Raw genomic sequence first — 16863 nt, 5'->3', positions numbered from 1 at the left:
ACTACAATATCTTTATAATTGCACTAGCTCACCTTGTCTTTACTATTTAACCAGCTATCGAAGGTATCCCAATTCCCAAAGGGTGCGTTTGGGTTGCAGGAATAGGGAATCGGAATTCACATTCCATTCCATTCCAATTCCAATTCCAATTCTCATGTCAAAGGGAATCTCGATTCCTATTCTAATGTTTCGGTAAGAATTAGGAATGGATTGTAGGGGCCATGGACGGCTGCTATCTTCACCACCCCATTTATACACCCAATCTCAAATTCCCCAACGACATTTCTACGCCTAATATCTAAAACCCCAATAACATCATTCTCAACAACAACAACACTGACAGCAACAGCAACAACAAACCCTAACCCTCCTTCAGTGTGAGATGGGTTTTATGCATTTTTTTCAGGGCAAAACGAAAAACCTGATGAGCAAACCAAAGAAGAAGATGGCCTCCATGATCTCTAGTCCTCTTCGTTTGGGTTTTGGGTTGGCCTCTGAAATGTGTTTTATTCCTATTCCTAATTCCAGAGATCCAAACGCACCCTTTGGGATTGGTTTCTAAAAAGCTTCGGGATTTGCTAGGGACCAACGCAGAAGGCATTTCATGGACCTGCTGTTGCACAAGCCTTCTCAGATGAATTAATTGAACGAGACAAAATCTGAGCGGGCTGCACTCATGCAACGGCGGCACTCTCATGCAACAGCCTTAGGAATTCCATTGAGATCATGAATAGGGTTATAATCAAGCAAACCCTTAGACGCCGTTCTAAAAACTCACAAGTTCATAAGGGTGACATTATCATGGAGTTGAACTTACATCCTAATATGAGGTGAGTAAGCGCTCCAATCGTGACGGGTTCATGAAGATGCAGAGGAGAGTAAAAAATGATAGATTTTGCATCACTGTTCAGAATTACACCCCTTTTTTAATTTTTAATAGACATTTATTTTATTATTGATGCAAATAATAAAATCGCGATCTAGCTAGGCGTGACAACGGTTCAGTTTCAGTTCGGTTTGAACCCCTAACCGAACCGAACCAAAATTTGAATCGGTTTGGTTTAAGCAAACCGAAACCGAATTCGGCCAATTTCGCCACCCCTTACTCATAATCATTAGAAATTGGGAGCAACAGTTCGGTTTCGGAATCGGTTTGGTTTAAGCAAACCGAAACGGAATTTTCGGTTCGGATGATTTTGCCACCCTTAGATCTAGCCTTTTTCGCTTTCCCTTTCAACCAACCAAACGGAGCCTAAAAGGTTGATGGATGATGGCAACTCGAAGACTAGAACACTTTCAGCATGCAACTAACTCATACCATCTAATCAGATCAAGGGATTCGATTACATCCACGTATCACATGCGAGATAAAAAAGAGTTGCTGTTAAGAAAGAGCCTAACCAGAACCGTGTCTTTTGCATTTTCTTCGTGGTAATAAGCCGATAAGACGACGACAAAAACATAAAAAAGGGAATCCAAAGATCTGAAAGTCCTACAAAACGTAGTCGATGTTCTCACGTCTCCAAAAGCCTCCCTCAAAAGTCACAGCCTCACATCCCAAAGACTCTCCTCTTTACATTTTTTCCCAAAATCAATTCGAAGCCTCTGCTCTCTCTCACATCTAAACTGCCCTTACTTAATGGCACCCATTGGCTTCTTTGCCACCACCTTCTTACCACTACCACCACTCTGCTCTTCTTCCTCACTACCTACCTTTCCATTGCACTCCTGCCTCCGCACATTCCCATCCGATTTTCCCTTAGGAGAAGCACCAGCATTGCAATTTGATATCTCCACCCCATTCTCATTCTCTACTGGGCACAGCTTCTCCACTGGAACGCTTGTTTCTGCTGCTGTAGTGTTCAGTGGCTGCTGCAGAGGCGGAGAATGGGCCGAGGCCTGTGGAGGAAGGAAAACTCCAGTTCCAGGAAGTGGGAGCCGAGGAGAAGGATGCCTCGGTGGAACCGACTGCCATCCGGCCGATGCAGATGGGACTGGGACTGGCGCTGGGAATGGCAATGCGGGTCCCACTGGGGCGGCAACGAACATTGGTTGAATGCCACTCGGAGGTGGTAGATGCTGTGCTCGAATGGGCGGGGCCGGTAAGACGCCATTGGTGGGGACCGCCCCGTAATGCTTAGGATGTCGTGCGAGATTCGGAGGCCTAGTTGGTGGTGCGCCCCACAGTGGGGGTGGGGCTGTAACTGCTGCTGATATCACTGGTGGGGGACGTAACATGTCTGCTGGTGGTACAGGCTTCTTGGGATGGGCTTTTGTGAACGTGATGAAGATGCGTTGTTTGCGCAAGGAAGAGATTGCATGCTTGGCAAAATCTGCACTTTTTCCTTGGATTGATAGCAGAGATCTGTAATTTCAGAGAGATGTTAGAAAACACAGTAAGAAGATCATTGTAACAGCAATTGAAACATATGGGGCTACAGCAGTAAGGCTTATGCTATGGTGGAAAAGGGAGGGATTTGCTGCAACTGTTTGATTTCTTTAAGAAATCTGCTTCTATGTGTAAGAGCATGGGTTTTCAATTTCCATGATTATGTCCGAGAGGCTCTTAGGCAAAACCTTGGAGGCAGGGACCTTCTCTTGGGTTGCCGCTCCTACCTCGGAACCTCGATTCGGCGCTCCTTAGGAAGGAGCCTCCAGGGAGAGCGATCCCAGAGAGACGGGAACCGCTCTAATGACGCTCATAGCCTGCTTCTATTACTCTATAAGTCCCACCATCACTAACTTCCTTACATCAAACTCCTCCAACTCTTCAAAGTACTTCATTGGAACAAGCCTTGTGCTTGTGCATCTTCAGAAGGCACGAGGAACGAGTGCACACAATGAAGATGGTGAAGATAGTTAGAAATTAGCTTTTAGATTTTCTTAAATTTTGAAAGATACATATAAAAATGATTAGAAACTATTCTTTTCTTATGTACTTGAATTTTGAAAGATATACGAAGAAAATATTACATAGACGCTCCCATGGCGCTCCCAAACTTAGACTCTTCTAGACCCCATGCTTCCCCGCACCCGCTTCGTGCTTCTATGGGCAAAACATTCTTGAAAATAAAATTAAATGTACTATTTTAAACTTTTAATATCATGTATAGGAATGCTAAACTGATAGCGTCGTTGCAAAAACCCAGCCATGAGGACACTCCATTGGATCCACCTCACCCAAATTAAATTCTTTTAACTATGCAAGGGATGAAAAATGCAAAACTAAATGATAATATATTTGATGAAAACTGTTCTAAGTATAAAAGATAAATAACGCCTTTCTCCAACAGCTTAAGCTTTTGGAGAAGTTGGTAAGTTAACATGGTATCAGAGCCAAAGGTCTCGAGTTCAAACCTCCCAGATAGCAAAAATCCACATGCGATGGTCGGCCCAAAGTGGGACCACATGTGCCACGTGTTTGCCAAGTGGCCCACACATGCGGGGGAGTGTTCAAGTATAAAAGATAAATAACGCATTTCTCCAACAGCTTAAGCTTTTGGAGAAGTTGGTAAGTTAACAAAAACATTACAAAAGTAGGGTAAAACCCAAACCCCTACAGAAATTTTTGTAACTATTCATTGAACTCTTGAAAAGTACATCAATATTACACACAAATGTATAGAGAGAGAAAGAGAGAGGCCCAAGCACCTTTAAACCCTATTTTAATCCCAACTATTGGTATATGATTAATTTCAACCCTCAGGTCAACCCACATAGCCTAATTAGTATTTTAGAAAAGCCCCAAATAAAAATAGAGAGTCTGAAAATGTGATAAAGCACCATTCATATATTATTTTTTTAACTAGGCTAACCAAAACCTATTAAAAATTTACCCAAATCTTAAATAAAAAACTCTATAAATCATAACGACCCAACTTACCAATATTTGTGATGAATGAAGCTCTGTAAGGACTAAGGACCACCATTAACTTAACATGATGTATGTCTTCACCTGTTTCCTACTCATGTATCTCAGTTGACCCTCTTCTTCTCTTCAATCATCTTTGCTGAATCTTGGGTTTTTTCATGAACTTTGGTTGCATAAAAAAGGGTACCTTAAGAGTCCGGAGCATAAACTCTTCAATTATCTTCAATAACCAACAAATAGATGCACAAGGAGTGGAACAGATTCATCGTCTTTGAGATTCTGATAGTAAACTACCTTCTCTCCCAATTCCCTCAATGCAACTACAATGCTCACCTCTAGTTCCCTAGTAATCTATAGAGATTCAAGGAAGCACGGCATCACGAGACCCAACCTAACAATGAATCTCCTCCCAAAACCTTATCCTCTTTCACCGCCCTACCCTCAAGTTAGTCCCTCCTAAGAAATCAGACAAATAGACTGCCACACACTCGATCCTCACCTCTAACTCTTTACAATCCAACCCATCCCAATCCTCCTCATATTTACCAAATATTGCATTCCTTAAAAGGGCATCAGTCTCATCCCAACTCTTCAAAGTCATTAACCATTAAAAAAAGAAAAAATAAAGCTCTTCAAAGCATAGTTTTAAAACTCCCTCGCGTCATCGTGGACTCCCCCGAGTCGACTCCCTTTTCCCTTGGCCTTGTTCCATGTTTTGCCACCACCACGTTCCACATTTTGCCCTACAAAGTCAATAAAAACTCGTCTGACTCTCAAGCCGTGACCTCGTCAACCGAGTACTCAGCCGCGTCAACTGCGTTCTTGGCTGCATCCGCACCGAGTCGGCAAGGATTTTTCTTGGCCGCATTTTGACCCGCATATGCGTTTTTAAACAAATTCCTTAGGTCAAAATCTTCACATCCTTTATATAGTTATATTTGCCCATTTCTTCCCACGTCATGAGGTTTTTAAGCTTCTTGCTATCTTTTCCATCCACAAAACATCTATGTGGATCTCTTGATAATCTTTACAAGTTCCGAAGGGATTTAAAGAGAGAGATGAAGCAGGTTGGAAGGTTCAGAAAGGAATGCTTTTATGAGAATGATCCTCCCCCTAAAACAGAAGTAACTATTCTTCTACTAAGCCAACTTCATTCCACCTTCGATTTCCAGTATCCTTTCGGCATGTTAGAATGGATGCTAATAATGACGTGGAGGGGCTAGCCCGAGCGGGGGTTGGCAGAACCCGCATGGAGGTTTCTGACTATCTCCCACCCGAGATCCGGCTGATATGCTTTCTTGTATTCTACGCTATCTATTCTTGTTCCGACCATCTCGGCTGCTGCTGTACCTTCTTTTTTATAAATAAAATATCTTACCATTAAAAAAAAAAAAACTTCATTTCCATCACCACCACCAAGGGGTCCACAAACCCTTTAAGAGCATGCCGACCCTAAGAGGTAAGCCGAGATAGAGAATTGGAAGCCTATCCGTATACAACCAATATGCCTGCAAGTTCAACCATTGGTCATCCCCTGTACTGATTCCAATTATAGTACTCTTCCCGGATTAAGAATCAAGCCAACCAAACCACCTAAGGATGCTCTCGAGATTTCCAATTTGCTCCCCTGAATCCCTACAACAGGTTAGCATGCCAACCGCAAATTGTAGATGGAAAATGAAATGAATGGGCCCACCAACAAAAAAGCCTTCAGTCAATCATCTCCCCTCCACCCAACTCATCATCTTATTAAGTGTTTCACCCATAATAATAAACGAGAATTGGGAGAGTACTTTTGGTTGTTTCATGCATTCGGCAATTCTAGCCATTGCTAGTTAAGCTCATCGGTGCACTGCGCATAAGTTAGATGACGCTTTAGATTTTATGCTCTTCTGGATTACAGTTTTGGTTTTAGAGTTATTACAATTTGATGCTGTCGTAAGAGATTTGACGGATTCCAAGTCTATCTGATTTTAAGGGATGAAGGTTGATAGGATGTTCTTTAATGTACGCTATTCAGGGTTTCGAATTCTGTTCTTTAATGTGTGCGAAATTTTGTAGGGATATACAGTTCTTTGAGATGTAGTATGGTTCAAACTCTTCATTGTTCAAGCTTAGGTTCAGAGTTAAGAGGCTTAGGTTTATGGAAACCCGAGCAGCACAAAAAACAAAATGTTTAGTTATTGCATTGAAGTCATCAATAAAGCAGACAGTAAGCAAAACAAAGCCTTCAGTTCCTCGTACAAAGCTGATTAGACTGCCACCATTCACAATAAGACGCACAAGTTTGAACAGTTTAAAACTGGAAAAAACATACCCTGCTTCCAGAGAAAGCTTAAGGGAGCCTCTGTAATCCCCAGGGTGATCTATTCCAACTGCTCTGCCAAAAACGATATCACATTCGTTCAAGAACAGAATGCAAAAAGGCCTCCCATACCAAGGAGGACAAGCATGCGGCTGTGAGTGATCCCCCTACATAAATTCTCATAATTAGGTATATATAGAACATCACATATATTTCAAAGTGTTTCTCATAGGGAGAGAACTTGCTTACTTCATTGAATACATCAACAATGCAAGATTCAGGCTTCACGGTCATAACTTGCAAATGAACCAAGCGATCAATAACATCTTGCAGCAAGATAGGAATGGCATCCATCTTCCGATCTGCAAGTTCAACTTAAGGTACAAATATTTCTTGATATTTGAAAAACAAGTAGCAAATATTTGATTAAAGAAGAATCCATTTCAAATAGTTTCATGTAGGAGTCAGAACTTGCCTATGGAAGTCCCAGCTGCATTTTCATCTTCTGGAGGCCCATCAGCAATAGGGACACCCAATTGAATCATTTCTCTTCCATGCCCTTTCATAGGTCTTTTTGAAACCACATATGTTTGCCCTGCGTTTCACCATCGATGGTTAATTATTGATAGGCACCACAAGTGCTTCTAAAAAAACCATTCAAAGTGAGGAAATGCCACAAACAAAGCCAATAAATTAAATGTACTAAAATTAGTAGGAACGTATTGACGCCTGCTGTCAAAGAAAAAAAAATGAAATAGTGCATTATTTGATGTCATATCTTATGAATTTAAACTTTCAACAGTCTACTCACATTTCAGCTCCTTTTCAGAGGGATTTGTGTCATGCCTCTGAGTTTCCACGTGCCAGATTATAATTTTTGAAGAAGATTACAAGACCCTGATCTTTTTCAAGTTTTATTGGTTAAAAATCCAGAAATAGCTCGACACAAGTAAAGGCATACAACACGTTTAACTTTACTATAGAGAGCTCAACAGCTATAAATCAGCTGCTCTATTCTGATAAAAGTTTTTTTCTGAATTTGAAACTTGTATCTAATCTTAAAGACTGCCCGTAATCTACTCTGTTAAAACGAAGTCTACGGATAAAGTGTAGAACTATCTGATGTAACTAGTTTAACACAACATGCACATGATAGATTATAACATTGAACCCAATACAACCACCAAACTTGGGTTGTTGGGTTGATGTCCACATGCTGGAGAACCAAGGGAAAATAACAGGCAAGCAAGATGGAACATCGAGAAGCTTACACAATTTAGTTGCTATGATTCAGAACTTACAAATGATCAAAAAGGATCAATGACTTGCATAATGGTCTAGCTACGGTTTTCAATTTCCATCGAAACTGACAAAAAATGACCGAAATGGTTTTGTTTCCATCCCCCAGTGAAACACATACCGAAATTGAAACGAATACCAAAACCAAAACCGTAAGTATATTAGTGGCATACTGTGCTAATATGTGTTATATGATTATATTTATATGAATTGCAAGTGAAATGTGGTATATGTATTATGCAAAAATATTTATATGAATTATATATGAAATGTGGCATTTGATGGATTATCAAAAATGCACGACAGCACATGTCACTAGGTGTTCGATGTTGTCAAACCATTATGTGTGGTTTTTGCTTATGTGATGATTTTTTAGTGTGTACTTGTGCTTTTTCTAGTTCTTCTTAAAGTTTTTTTAGTGTGTAAAGTTGTCTTAAATATTCATCATTTGCATATATACGTTTTCAAACGTTTTCATGATTTTATAGAATTTTTTTCAAAATTTCCATATGAAACTGACATGTTTTCATTTCTGTCATGACTGAAATGCATACTAAAACCTGAAACCTTTGGTCTAGATACTAGGTGAAGTTGATGAAGAAAAAAGAGCAAATACTAATTGAAGAAGGAAACAAAATTGTTTTATTCTTTTTTCAATTTGTGAAAATGAAAATCTTATGGAAAACTAACTTAGATGCACTTTTGATATGGAAGAATCAGAAGAAGAAAAAAACATCTAGTCCACCCTTTTACAATTCATTAAGGCATATAGGCACATGAATGGACATATAGGTTTTTAAAAATGGTCAGGATCCAGGGTTTACGACATGCAAAATGAGTTTTCCGTAAAGGATTATAAGAGTCCAAAATTTGTATTCTCTCCTTAATGGATGTGATCTCATCTAAGAAACGTGAGATCTCTTTTCATAAATGCATGCAGAACAGAACCTCACACATTTGATATGTACCTTGTTTCAGATCAACAACCTTTAACATAGGAAATTATGGGCAACAAATAACCTAAGTACCTAACAAGAGCACACACTTAAAGACACGCCAGAGGCAATTTTTAATAAAATATTTTACCATTGGTCCATGAAACATGCCAGAGGCAATTTTCAATTAACTATTTTACCATTGATCCATGCTTTAGTTACTTTCCAACAAGTTCCCCTTCTTCAACCAATTAGCAGTAAAATACAGAGCAGTTGTAAAAACGTTGTTTTGACTACACATGCATCTCCTCATTGTGGGGATTCAACCAGTGTAAAAATGTTATTTTGACATTCCTCTTTGCAAGGCACAATGTTCACATGATCAAACTATCAAGAGAATTCTACACTATGCAGATTATACATATTCCTCATCAACATGGAATGGCTCCCTCAATTTACAATAGATCAACCAAAAAGTTGCACCTAAAATCACATCGGATCATTGGCCAGTCATCCTACTGGTGTAGTAACAGGGCACCTCACCCTTTAGATTTGGATTTGTCATCGCTGGAGGAACCAGGTTTCCTGGATAAAATTAAAAAATGGTGGACCCAAAAGTGGAAGTTCCAACTAGGTTCAAACTAGCTCATAAGATGCAAAAGCTGTCTGAAAAAAAAAAAAAAAAAGATCCTTTGTAGCAAATGAGATTAGGGAGGCGATCTTTGAAATAAAAGATGATGAAAGCACTTGGGCCAGATAGCTTTTGCATGGATTCTAACCAAAGTTTAGGGATACCATCGAAGGCGACATGGCGGAATATTTATGGAGCTTTATGAGAGTTCTAAATTTTGCAAGGATTTAAATGCAGCTTTTTGTTACTATAGTCCCTAAAAAATGATAGGACAGAGGAGTTGAAAGATTTCAGACCTATAAGCCTGGTAATGCAATCTATCTAGAAGAATAAGGAAGGTCGCTGGTGCTATTATTTCTAAGCCTCAGGGAGCTTTTATTAATGTACACCGAATATTAGATGGAACCGTTATAGAGCACGAATGCATTGATTCATATAATAAGATGAAAAATCTGGGATTCTCTGCAAAAGAGATATGGAAGAAGCATATGATATGTTAGATTGGAAATTCTTAAACTACATGTTGAAGACCATGGATTTCAACTTGAAAGGGCATGTATGGATTCAGGAATGTTTCTCCAATGTATGCTTTTCGTTCAAAAGTTCAAGAGGTCCGAGGCAAAGGTGACCCCCTATCTCCCTTGCTATTCACCATAGTGGGAAAACATTGAGTACAATGATTTCTAAGGCAGCAAAATTTGACATTAATTGGAAGCTTTAAAGTTGACGGATCGGATTTTAAAATCACTCCTCTACAATTTGCAAATGACAAATAGCTCTTATGTGGTACGGAAATGGACCAGGTGGCCCGCTTAAAATCAGTCCATGGATGTTATAAGACAGCATCGATTCAAAGAATTGGCCTTCCAAATCGGTGATTATGGAGGTAAAAGTAGAGAGTAAATTTGCTTCACATACACAAATAGCAAGAGGTTTGGTATATAGATGGGAAAGTTTATCAAGTTCATATTTAGGACTCCCTTCTTGGATTGGTAGGCCTTCTAAGTCCTTTGGGACCATATCCACATGGAAGAGATTCCATTGTATTTTATGGTTCTTTTCCATTGCAAAGTTATTGTGATAGGAGCCATTCGAAAAAAAACTATAGTGATAGGTAGCTGGAAAGACTACAAAAGGACTTCCTATGGAATGTTAGGGAGGAAAACAAGAAGTACCAACTAGTTCAATGGGAAGAGGTATGCAAGCCTAATAAGATAAGAGGTTTGTATATTGGCAGTCTGAGAGATGAATTTGCAAATGGTTGTGGCATGTTGGGGTTGAGGAAGGGTTGTGGCGAGTGGTAATACAAAAAAATATGGGGTTATCAGAGGACAGTGGGAGCATAATGATGTTGTCAGATACAGTATATTGGGAATATGGAGAGCAGTGATGCGGAGAAGGATTTTTCAAGTTTAGATTAACATTTACGGTGGGTTGGTGATATGGTCATGTTTTGGGAAGACATGTCGAGTGCCTCTAAAAGATGTTTATTCGGATCCATGAAAGGGGAAAATATTTGTGGGTATTAGAAAGAGTAAGTCTGTGGTGGCGCTTTTGGAGGGTATTTATATTCCAAGAAGGGAGATTAATAGAGGGCCTAGGAAACATAATCCTAATGGATGTTTTTTCTATTAAATCCTATTAATTTTTACCACTAAATCATATTTATTCAGATTCATCTCTTTAGTGGGTGTGACAATGCCTTCTACTAGATTATGGTCATTTTGTCGAGGTCCTAGAGTTATTGCCTTTGTTTGGATAGCAGGACTCAATAATGTTTAAACGGTGGAAAATCTCATCCTTTGTCAGTGGCATCTTCCTAATTGTTGTTCAATGTAATAGTCATCGAAAGAGTAATTAGTTGCCATCCTGCTCATAAGTTAAGGTCAATGTTCTTTTGTCACTTGGGATCAATGATTCATGGCGGCTTCAATAGCAGCATTTATCGGAGGGTTGGTCTCTATCCGTCTTGCCATAATAAGTATGGTGCAATGGGAAGTTAGCTTGGTTGCTACGCTATGGTCTCTAGGAAGGAACGTATTAGTATATCTTTTCAGAGCAAAAGAAGAACTATGGAGGTAATCAAAGAAAAGACTTTTGCATGTAGTATTATGTATGGATCTATTGACAAATCTTTTCATGGTGAAGTGAGTTGGGAGACCATCGTATCTTATCCTAGGCACAGAGTAAAGTTGTTAAATAGATTCCTCCCCCTCTAAATGTGCTGAGACAAATTTGATGTCTAAGTTTGGGTAACCAAGGTCAAATGGGATTGATGGCATCCTGAGATATCATGAAGGTGTTGTCTGCTTAGCGTCCTTAGGGTTGATTGGAGTCAAGGGCTCCAAGGAGACAAAAATATTAGCATGCAGGCAGGAGAACTGGAAGGACTTCCAATGACGGCTCGCAGATTTTATATAGGTTTTCATAATAAAATCCTTTTGTTTAATCCTAAAAAAAAAAAATGCATTTACTTCTTCCCTAAACTAAAATCAGAAAATACGATATACAAGAAAACAATATATATCAGCGATGCATATCACTTTCAGTTATTTATCAATGATACAATGTAAACTTTGGTGGTTAAATTATAATAACAACAAAGAATCAGACAGATTGGTAAGGAAATATTGACAATAGAAACATATAATAAATACTAGATTTAAAACACAAATATGATTTATACACATAAATTATAAATTAAAGTACATTTCAGCAATGTGCATGAAATACAGTGCTTTTAGCATTTCCTATCCAAAAAAAGATATGTATAGGGCAGTAAAGATTAATTATCTGGCAAGATTTTAATTTATGGCCCTTCCATCAAATATGAATCCTTAGGACTAGAGCAAGAAACTGATAAGTGCAAATATATACAGGATAATGAAAAAGATTTACAGGAAAAACAAATTTTATAACTGAATGTGCATTTCTTCTTGCATGCTTAGTGTTGACATATTCTAAACCAAAGACACGGCCTTGCCTGTATATATACAGCTAGCGATATACAACTACAAAGAGAAGAGACACGGGAATGAGCCCCATGCCTAGTGGTTAGATGCGAGGTTCACAATGTTGAGGTCACAGCATCAATTTCAGATTAAACACCAGGACAAAGAGAGGTGCAGGTTAGTAATCCTAGCATACATAACCTTTATGGAAAGGATCTACAGTATCATCTAGAATGAGAAATAGCATTCCTTTCCTATCTACTATGCCTAGTTCCCAAATTTCATATATGACATAGCATTTAAAGATCCTAAATTCAGGATATAATGATATGGAAATACATAAAGGTTTTGCCTTGTTCTGACCAAGTGGAACAGGAAAAAAAGGCACAAGTAAACTTGCCTTGAAACTCTCCTCTCCGGCCTGCAGCTCTCAACTCATTTACCAATAAAACAAGGTTTGAAATTTCCGAGCTATCAAACAGTCCATCATAAAGTTTCAGCCCTTCAACAACATTAACCTGGAAAAAATAATGTGCATTTTAGCAATAAATCAAATACTATTTTGGTGAAAAAATGAAATGGTCATTGATTACTTTGAAGAACTGCTAATCCTGGTAGAAATACAAGATATGATGTTCCTAGTGGTTTACAAGATCCTACCGACTTCCCGTCAAGTGTTTCCTTAGCCACAAAAGATTTAGGGATTGGAATCGGTTTCTGCTTCTCATCTTGATTCGGGATGGTATCTGCCCCACTCTTTGGAAGGGCATTCTTGCAAGGACCTGATGTAAATTTGAAGAAAATTTGAATTTTAGAAACTTTTTCGTCAACAAGTCAAAAGCATTGATGGATTTACAAAAATACAAAGAGAAATCAAAGCCCTAGACAGAAACAGAGGTTAGAAAATACAAATTATAAGAGTAATATCTCATTGGATTCCGAAGTGCATACCCTTTTCTCAAGTTAGAATCCCTGCACATCATATACATTTCACATAGTGCATTGGGATAGGAATATGACACATAAAAAGTTCTGAGAAGGTTTCTTAATCCTGTTTTACATTTGCTAATCCAAAAATCCAGATAAGTGATTTTTTGCAATGTAAAGGGTCTAAAAATTGGCTAATATTAAGGTGGAAGCATGAAAATGGTCTTCATGTAGGTCAGAAAAATCACAAAGTAGTCCAAGATGGTATACTGCACAACTTGGAATGAAAAAATAAATAAATAAATAAAGAATCCTATCCAGAATCTTCTGCAATTGTAGCAAGCATACCTGTCAAGTAAGGGGTGCATCCATCCTTCATCTTCTCAGCCTCTAAATTATCACCCCTAGTTCCCAAAGGACTTTCACCACCTTTTAGACCACAATCTGCCAGAGAATTCGTAATAACATTCACCCCTGCATCCAATACAATGATTCAATACAGTTCATACACTTCTCCAATTTTAATGCATCGTTCGCATCAGAAAAGCACTTTCCACACTGTTGCTTTGAGTTGTTACATTATTCATGCCCAATAAAACCAAATGTTATCTTGCTCACACTGCATTTTCAAGGACAAACGAAAATTACCACTGCATTCAGGTAACCCAACAAGATTTGGATTATGCAAATTCTAGATTGGATTGATTGGCCTAACATGGCTATATATAATTACAGCAACATTGTGCAATCCAACACCATGAAATACACGTCAAGGTAATGTCAGCCTCAATTACTTATACAAGGATAACATAATGAATTCATATGCATCATTATGATCTCCCTTCACTCGTATACGAAAGATAATATTAATTCAGCTGTCCCTGGCATTTGATCACGTCAACCTTCTCACAGCCTGATAACAACTACAACATTTCAGATACCAGCTGCTTTGACATAGTAGTGCCAACAAGTTAAAAAAATAGATGAAAACAACGATAAATTTCTTATCAAACTAAACACACAACTCATGATACTTAAAAGATGCCAAGAAACCAGAATTATGCAAACAATCACTACCTTCTTTCTCCTCCACTGGTGTTGAACCCTTGTTTTGTGATAGTTGGACTTCACCCATTTGCTCGATTTCTTCTCCTTTCTCCGAACCTACATCAGGCCCGATCAACGGAGCCGAAGAATTCGCATAATGTGAATGAGGTTCCAAATTAGAGGCATGGTTTTCCCGAACATTTTCAACCCTATGGACTTGTCTGTAACCAAGGGTTGATTTCCTTGAATCCTTCTCACCGACTTTCGAGTGATCGAAATGCCTCTGTTGTTTCCTCCACGCCGCCTGCTGCAATGCAAAGGTGACTTCTCCAATGGAGAAAAACTGTTGCATATGAAGAACAGGAGTCCAATTGTAACGCCGTTGCTGGATACAACCAAACACAGAATCATACTCCCCAGGCTCTCCTGTGCTCCTTATATGGTGGCACAGGGAGTCAATGATGGCATTCGCCGCTGCAAATTCACCTCTCAGCCACGAGATGAATCCATCTCGCTCATCAGGGAACCACTGACGAGGGTGGATCTCGTTGCCGCCACTTGGAAACTGCATTTTATCTGAAATCATAGCATTTCCTGATGGCATTGCCATGAAAATCTAAAAATCCACTATTACATTCTCATTTCCACTAACTTATAGAACTCGATCTGTAGATCAGAGTACTCCGACAAATAAATAGCTTAAAACCGATGAATATCCACCGATCACCAGATCAATAACATAAATTGCTGGAAAACAGATCACCCTAGCTATAACTAGATAATAATAGCGACTCTACCTCGAACGAAGGTACCCAAAAAAAAAAGCAGCTTTGAATCCAGAGGAAAAAGGCGTAAAACACAGTAAAAATCACAAGTTCTACAATAATCCAACGATCGCTGCGATAAATATGAAAAAAAACGAACCAAAACTGCTAGCACCAAAGATAATTAAGAAACTCTTAAATCTAATTCAGCTGATCGCGGCAGGCAATCGAATCATCAGACGCGAAAACAAGAAAAACCTCAATGACGAGGTTCAGTGGAGATCTAGAAAATCGCCGATCAATACTCATGGAGATCGATATTTCTCAGTCGGAAAACTAAAATGCATGGATTCGCGTCTATTTAGGGCTGAATTTTTAGATCTGGATCGTTTCAAACCGTGATTTGAAGCGATGAATGTAGTCCAATGCAAGAAAAATCAAAATTCGAGCTCAAATGGAGAATCTGGAATGAGATCTAGGGTTTCAGAAGAGAAGAAAGGGGGGCGGCCGGGGAGAAGAAGATGGCTTTTCGAGCACGCATCTGGTCTCTCAGATGAGAGTTCGTTTTCCAGGAGCTTGGACTAAGAAAGAAGAATATCGTTAGAGGGGTATTTTGGGTAATTTACAAGATCTTACGAGCTCTTCTTCAGTTTCTTGCAAGTTGCCTTACTTCGTCATCTCTAATAATAGTCCTTTTTCTCGATCTGTTGTTACCGCCAATAGCCAGTTAGCAGCCGGTAAACCGGTTGGGTCGGCTGCTTTTCTTGTTAGGTGCATAATAGTGCATTCAGCTGGCCGAAGTAAACACGGCAATAGATTGTTAGATCGTGGCGTTATTTTGGATATCTCGTGTTTTTCTCGTTTGGTAATTGGGATTACTGCTAGTAATCTTCGCCTCAAATTTTGAGTTCCCAGGCCCAATTGTGTGGCACGTGGGTATAGTGATTTGGGACCGTTGATCTTGTCAGATCAAGCGCTGAGAGTATTAAAAGCTCAAATTTTGAGGAAAGTGCCTGGAGGTAGACCTGGCAAACGTGACCCGTGCCTGTGGGTCAACCCGACCCACCCGCAAATTTGTGGGCACAGGTCTGAGTTTTAGTGACCCGTCAAAACAAACCCACAGGTGACCCAACCGGCAAAAACACGGGTCGGGTCGGGTCAACCCGCGGGTCACTTGGCTTTTTTAAGGGTGGTGATTTTGTTATACTAATCTAGTTAGATGGCTTTTTTTTCTAATGCAAAGGATGATGATTTTGTCATGCTAATCTATTTTTTAAGGGTTTGATGCCTGAATAGGTTATGGCTAGCACCATAGGTTGATCCCAACCCTCCGATTTGAGGGTTGATCACTTGATCTAACCCTCTATCTATACAGGGTTAGGATCAACCTATTGAAATGATTTTTGGGGCAACACCTATTTAGCCTGTTGGCCATCTAATGGACGGTTTGGATCATCCCACGGTGCCGGCCATACTGCCCTCATCAAAATCTAGTGATAACATTTCCCAAAATAAACAACTGATTGAATTTGCGGGTTGACCCGGCCCACCCGCGGGCCGCGCGGGTTACCTAAATTCTGACCCGCAAAAATGCGGGTCATTTTCTGACCCGACCCGTGTGACCCGCATCGCCCGCGGGTTGACCCGGCCCGACCCACCCGTTTGCCAGGTCTACCTGGAGGGGCCTTTTATTTGTCAAGGGAGTTGAGATAGTCAAACAAAGCTGGCTCACAGGATCAACGGTCTTGATCATTAACACACCTGCATATAGCACGTGTTTGAGAGGCACGCAATTTCAGAAGAGTTTCTACATCGCGAAGATTACTAGCAATTCTTCTGGATATAGCACAATATCTCGGTTGAAAGGCCCCTCTAAAAAATAGTGGGGCCCACATCTCGCAAAAAAGAGAAATCATATATTCGCCCCCGTTTTCTTCGAGGCACCACCCCCTTGTAATGTGAAAAGAGTAGTCATGGAATAATCTAGAGGGTGGTGGCCTAGGTAAGAAAAGAGGACGAATATATCACTTCCTATCAAACAAATATGGTGGGGCCCACTATTCTCAAAAATGTGGTTGGGACTCGATCTAGTAAAAGCTAGATCAAGACGTAATCGTGAAAGTTTCATTAGAA

General features: G+C 39.6%; 1 protein-coding gene across 2 annotated transcripts; it reads right to left on the bottom strand.

Annotated features, from left to right (window-relative positions):
* Positions 1-1302: 1302 nt before the first annotated feature.
* Positions 1303-15385, bottom strand: LOC143877825 (hydroxyproline-rich glycoprotein family protein). Of its 2 annotated transcripts, none has more exons than XM_077380077.1 (8): positions 13997-15385; positions 13268-13393; positions 12653-12774; positions 12393-12510; positions 6652-6771; positions 6426-6550; positions 6189-6343; positions 1303-2365 (listed from the first exon to the last, which is right to left on the bottom strand). In XM_077380077.1, exons 1-8 carry the CDS (start codon positions 14574-14576, stop codon positions 1633-1635), a joined length of 2079 nt encoding a protein of 692 aa, XP_077236192.1. In that variant the 5' UTR covers positions 14577-15385; the 3' UTR covers positions 1303-1632. The 2 variants fall into 2 exon arrangements, with proteins under 2 accessions (XP_077236192.1, XP_077236193.1); XM_077380078.1 differs by having other exon boundaries at positions 6426-6538.
* Between the last annotated feature and the right edge of the window lie 1478 nt (positions 15386-16863).

This window comes from Tasmannia lanceolata, unplaced genomic scaffold, assembly GCF_043159265.1.
Source record: "Tasmannia lanceolata isolate RefF3 unplaced genomic scaffold, GAP_Taslan_0.1 ptg000005l, whole genome shotgun sequence".
Lineage (NCBI taxonomy): Eukaryota > Viridiplantae > Streptophyta > Magnoliopsida > Canellales > Winteraceae > Tasmannia > Tasmannia lanceolata.
Note: the sequence above shows the minus strand (reverse complement) of the source record. Positions and strands in the feature narration are given on the sequence as shown.

What these genes read in the sequence shown, in the direction of transcription:
- LOC143877825 (XM_077380077.1), bottom strand. Translation starts at nt 14,576, where the DNA reads ATGGCAATGCCATCAGGAAATGCTATGATTTCAGATAAAATGCAGTTT. An exon ending in TGCAGCTGGGACTTCCATAG is followed by an intron (nt 6,551 to 6,651) that starts GCAAGTTCTGAC and finishes TTGTACCTTAAG; the next exon opens with TTGAACTTGCAGATCGGAAG. An exon ending in TTGTTGATGTATTCAATGAA is followed by an intron (nt 6,344 to 6,425) that starts GTAAGCAAGTTC and finishes GAATTTATGTAG; the next exon opens with GGGGATCACTCACAGCCGCA.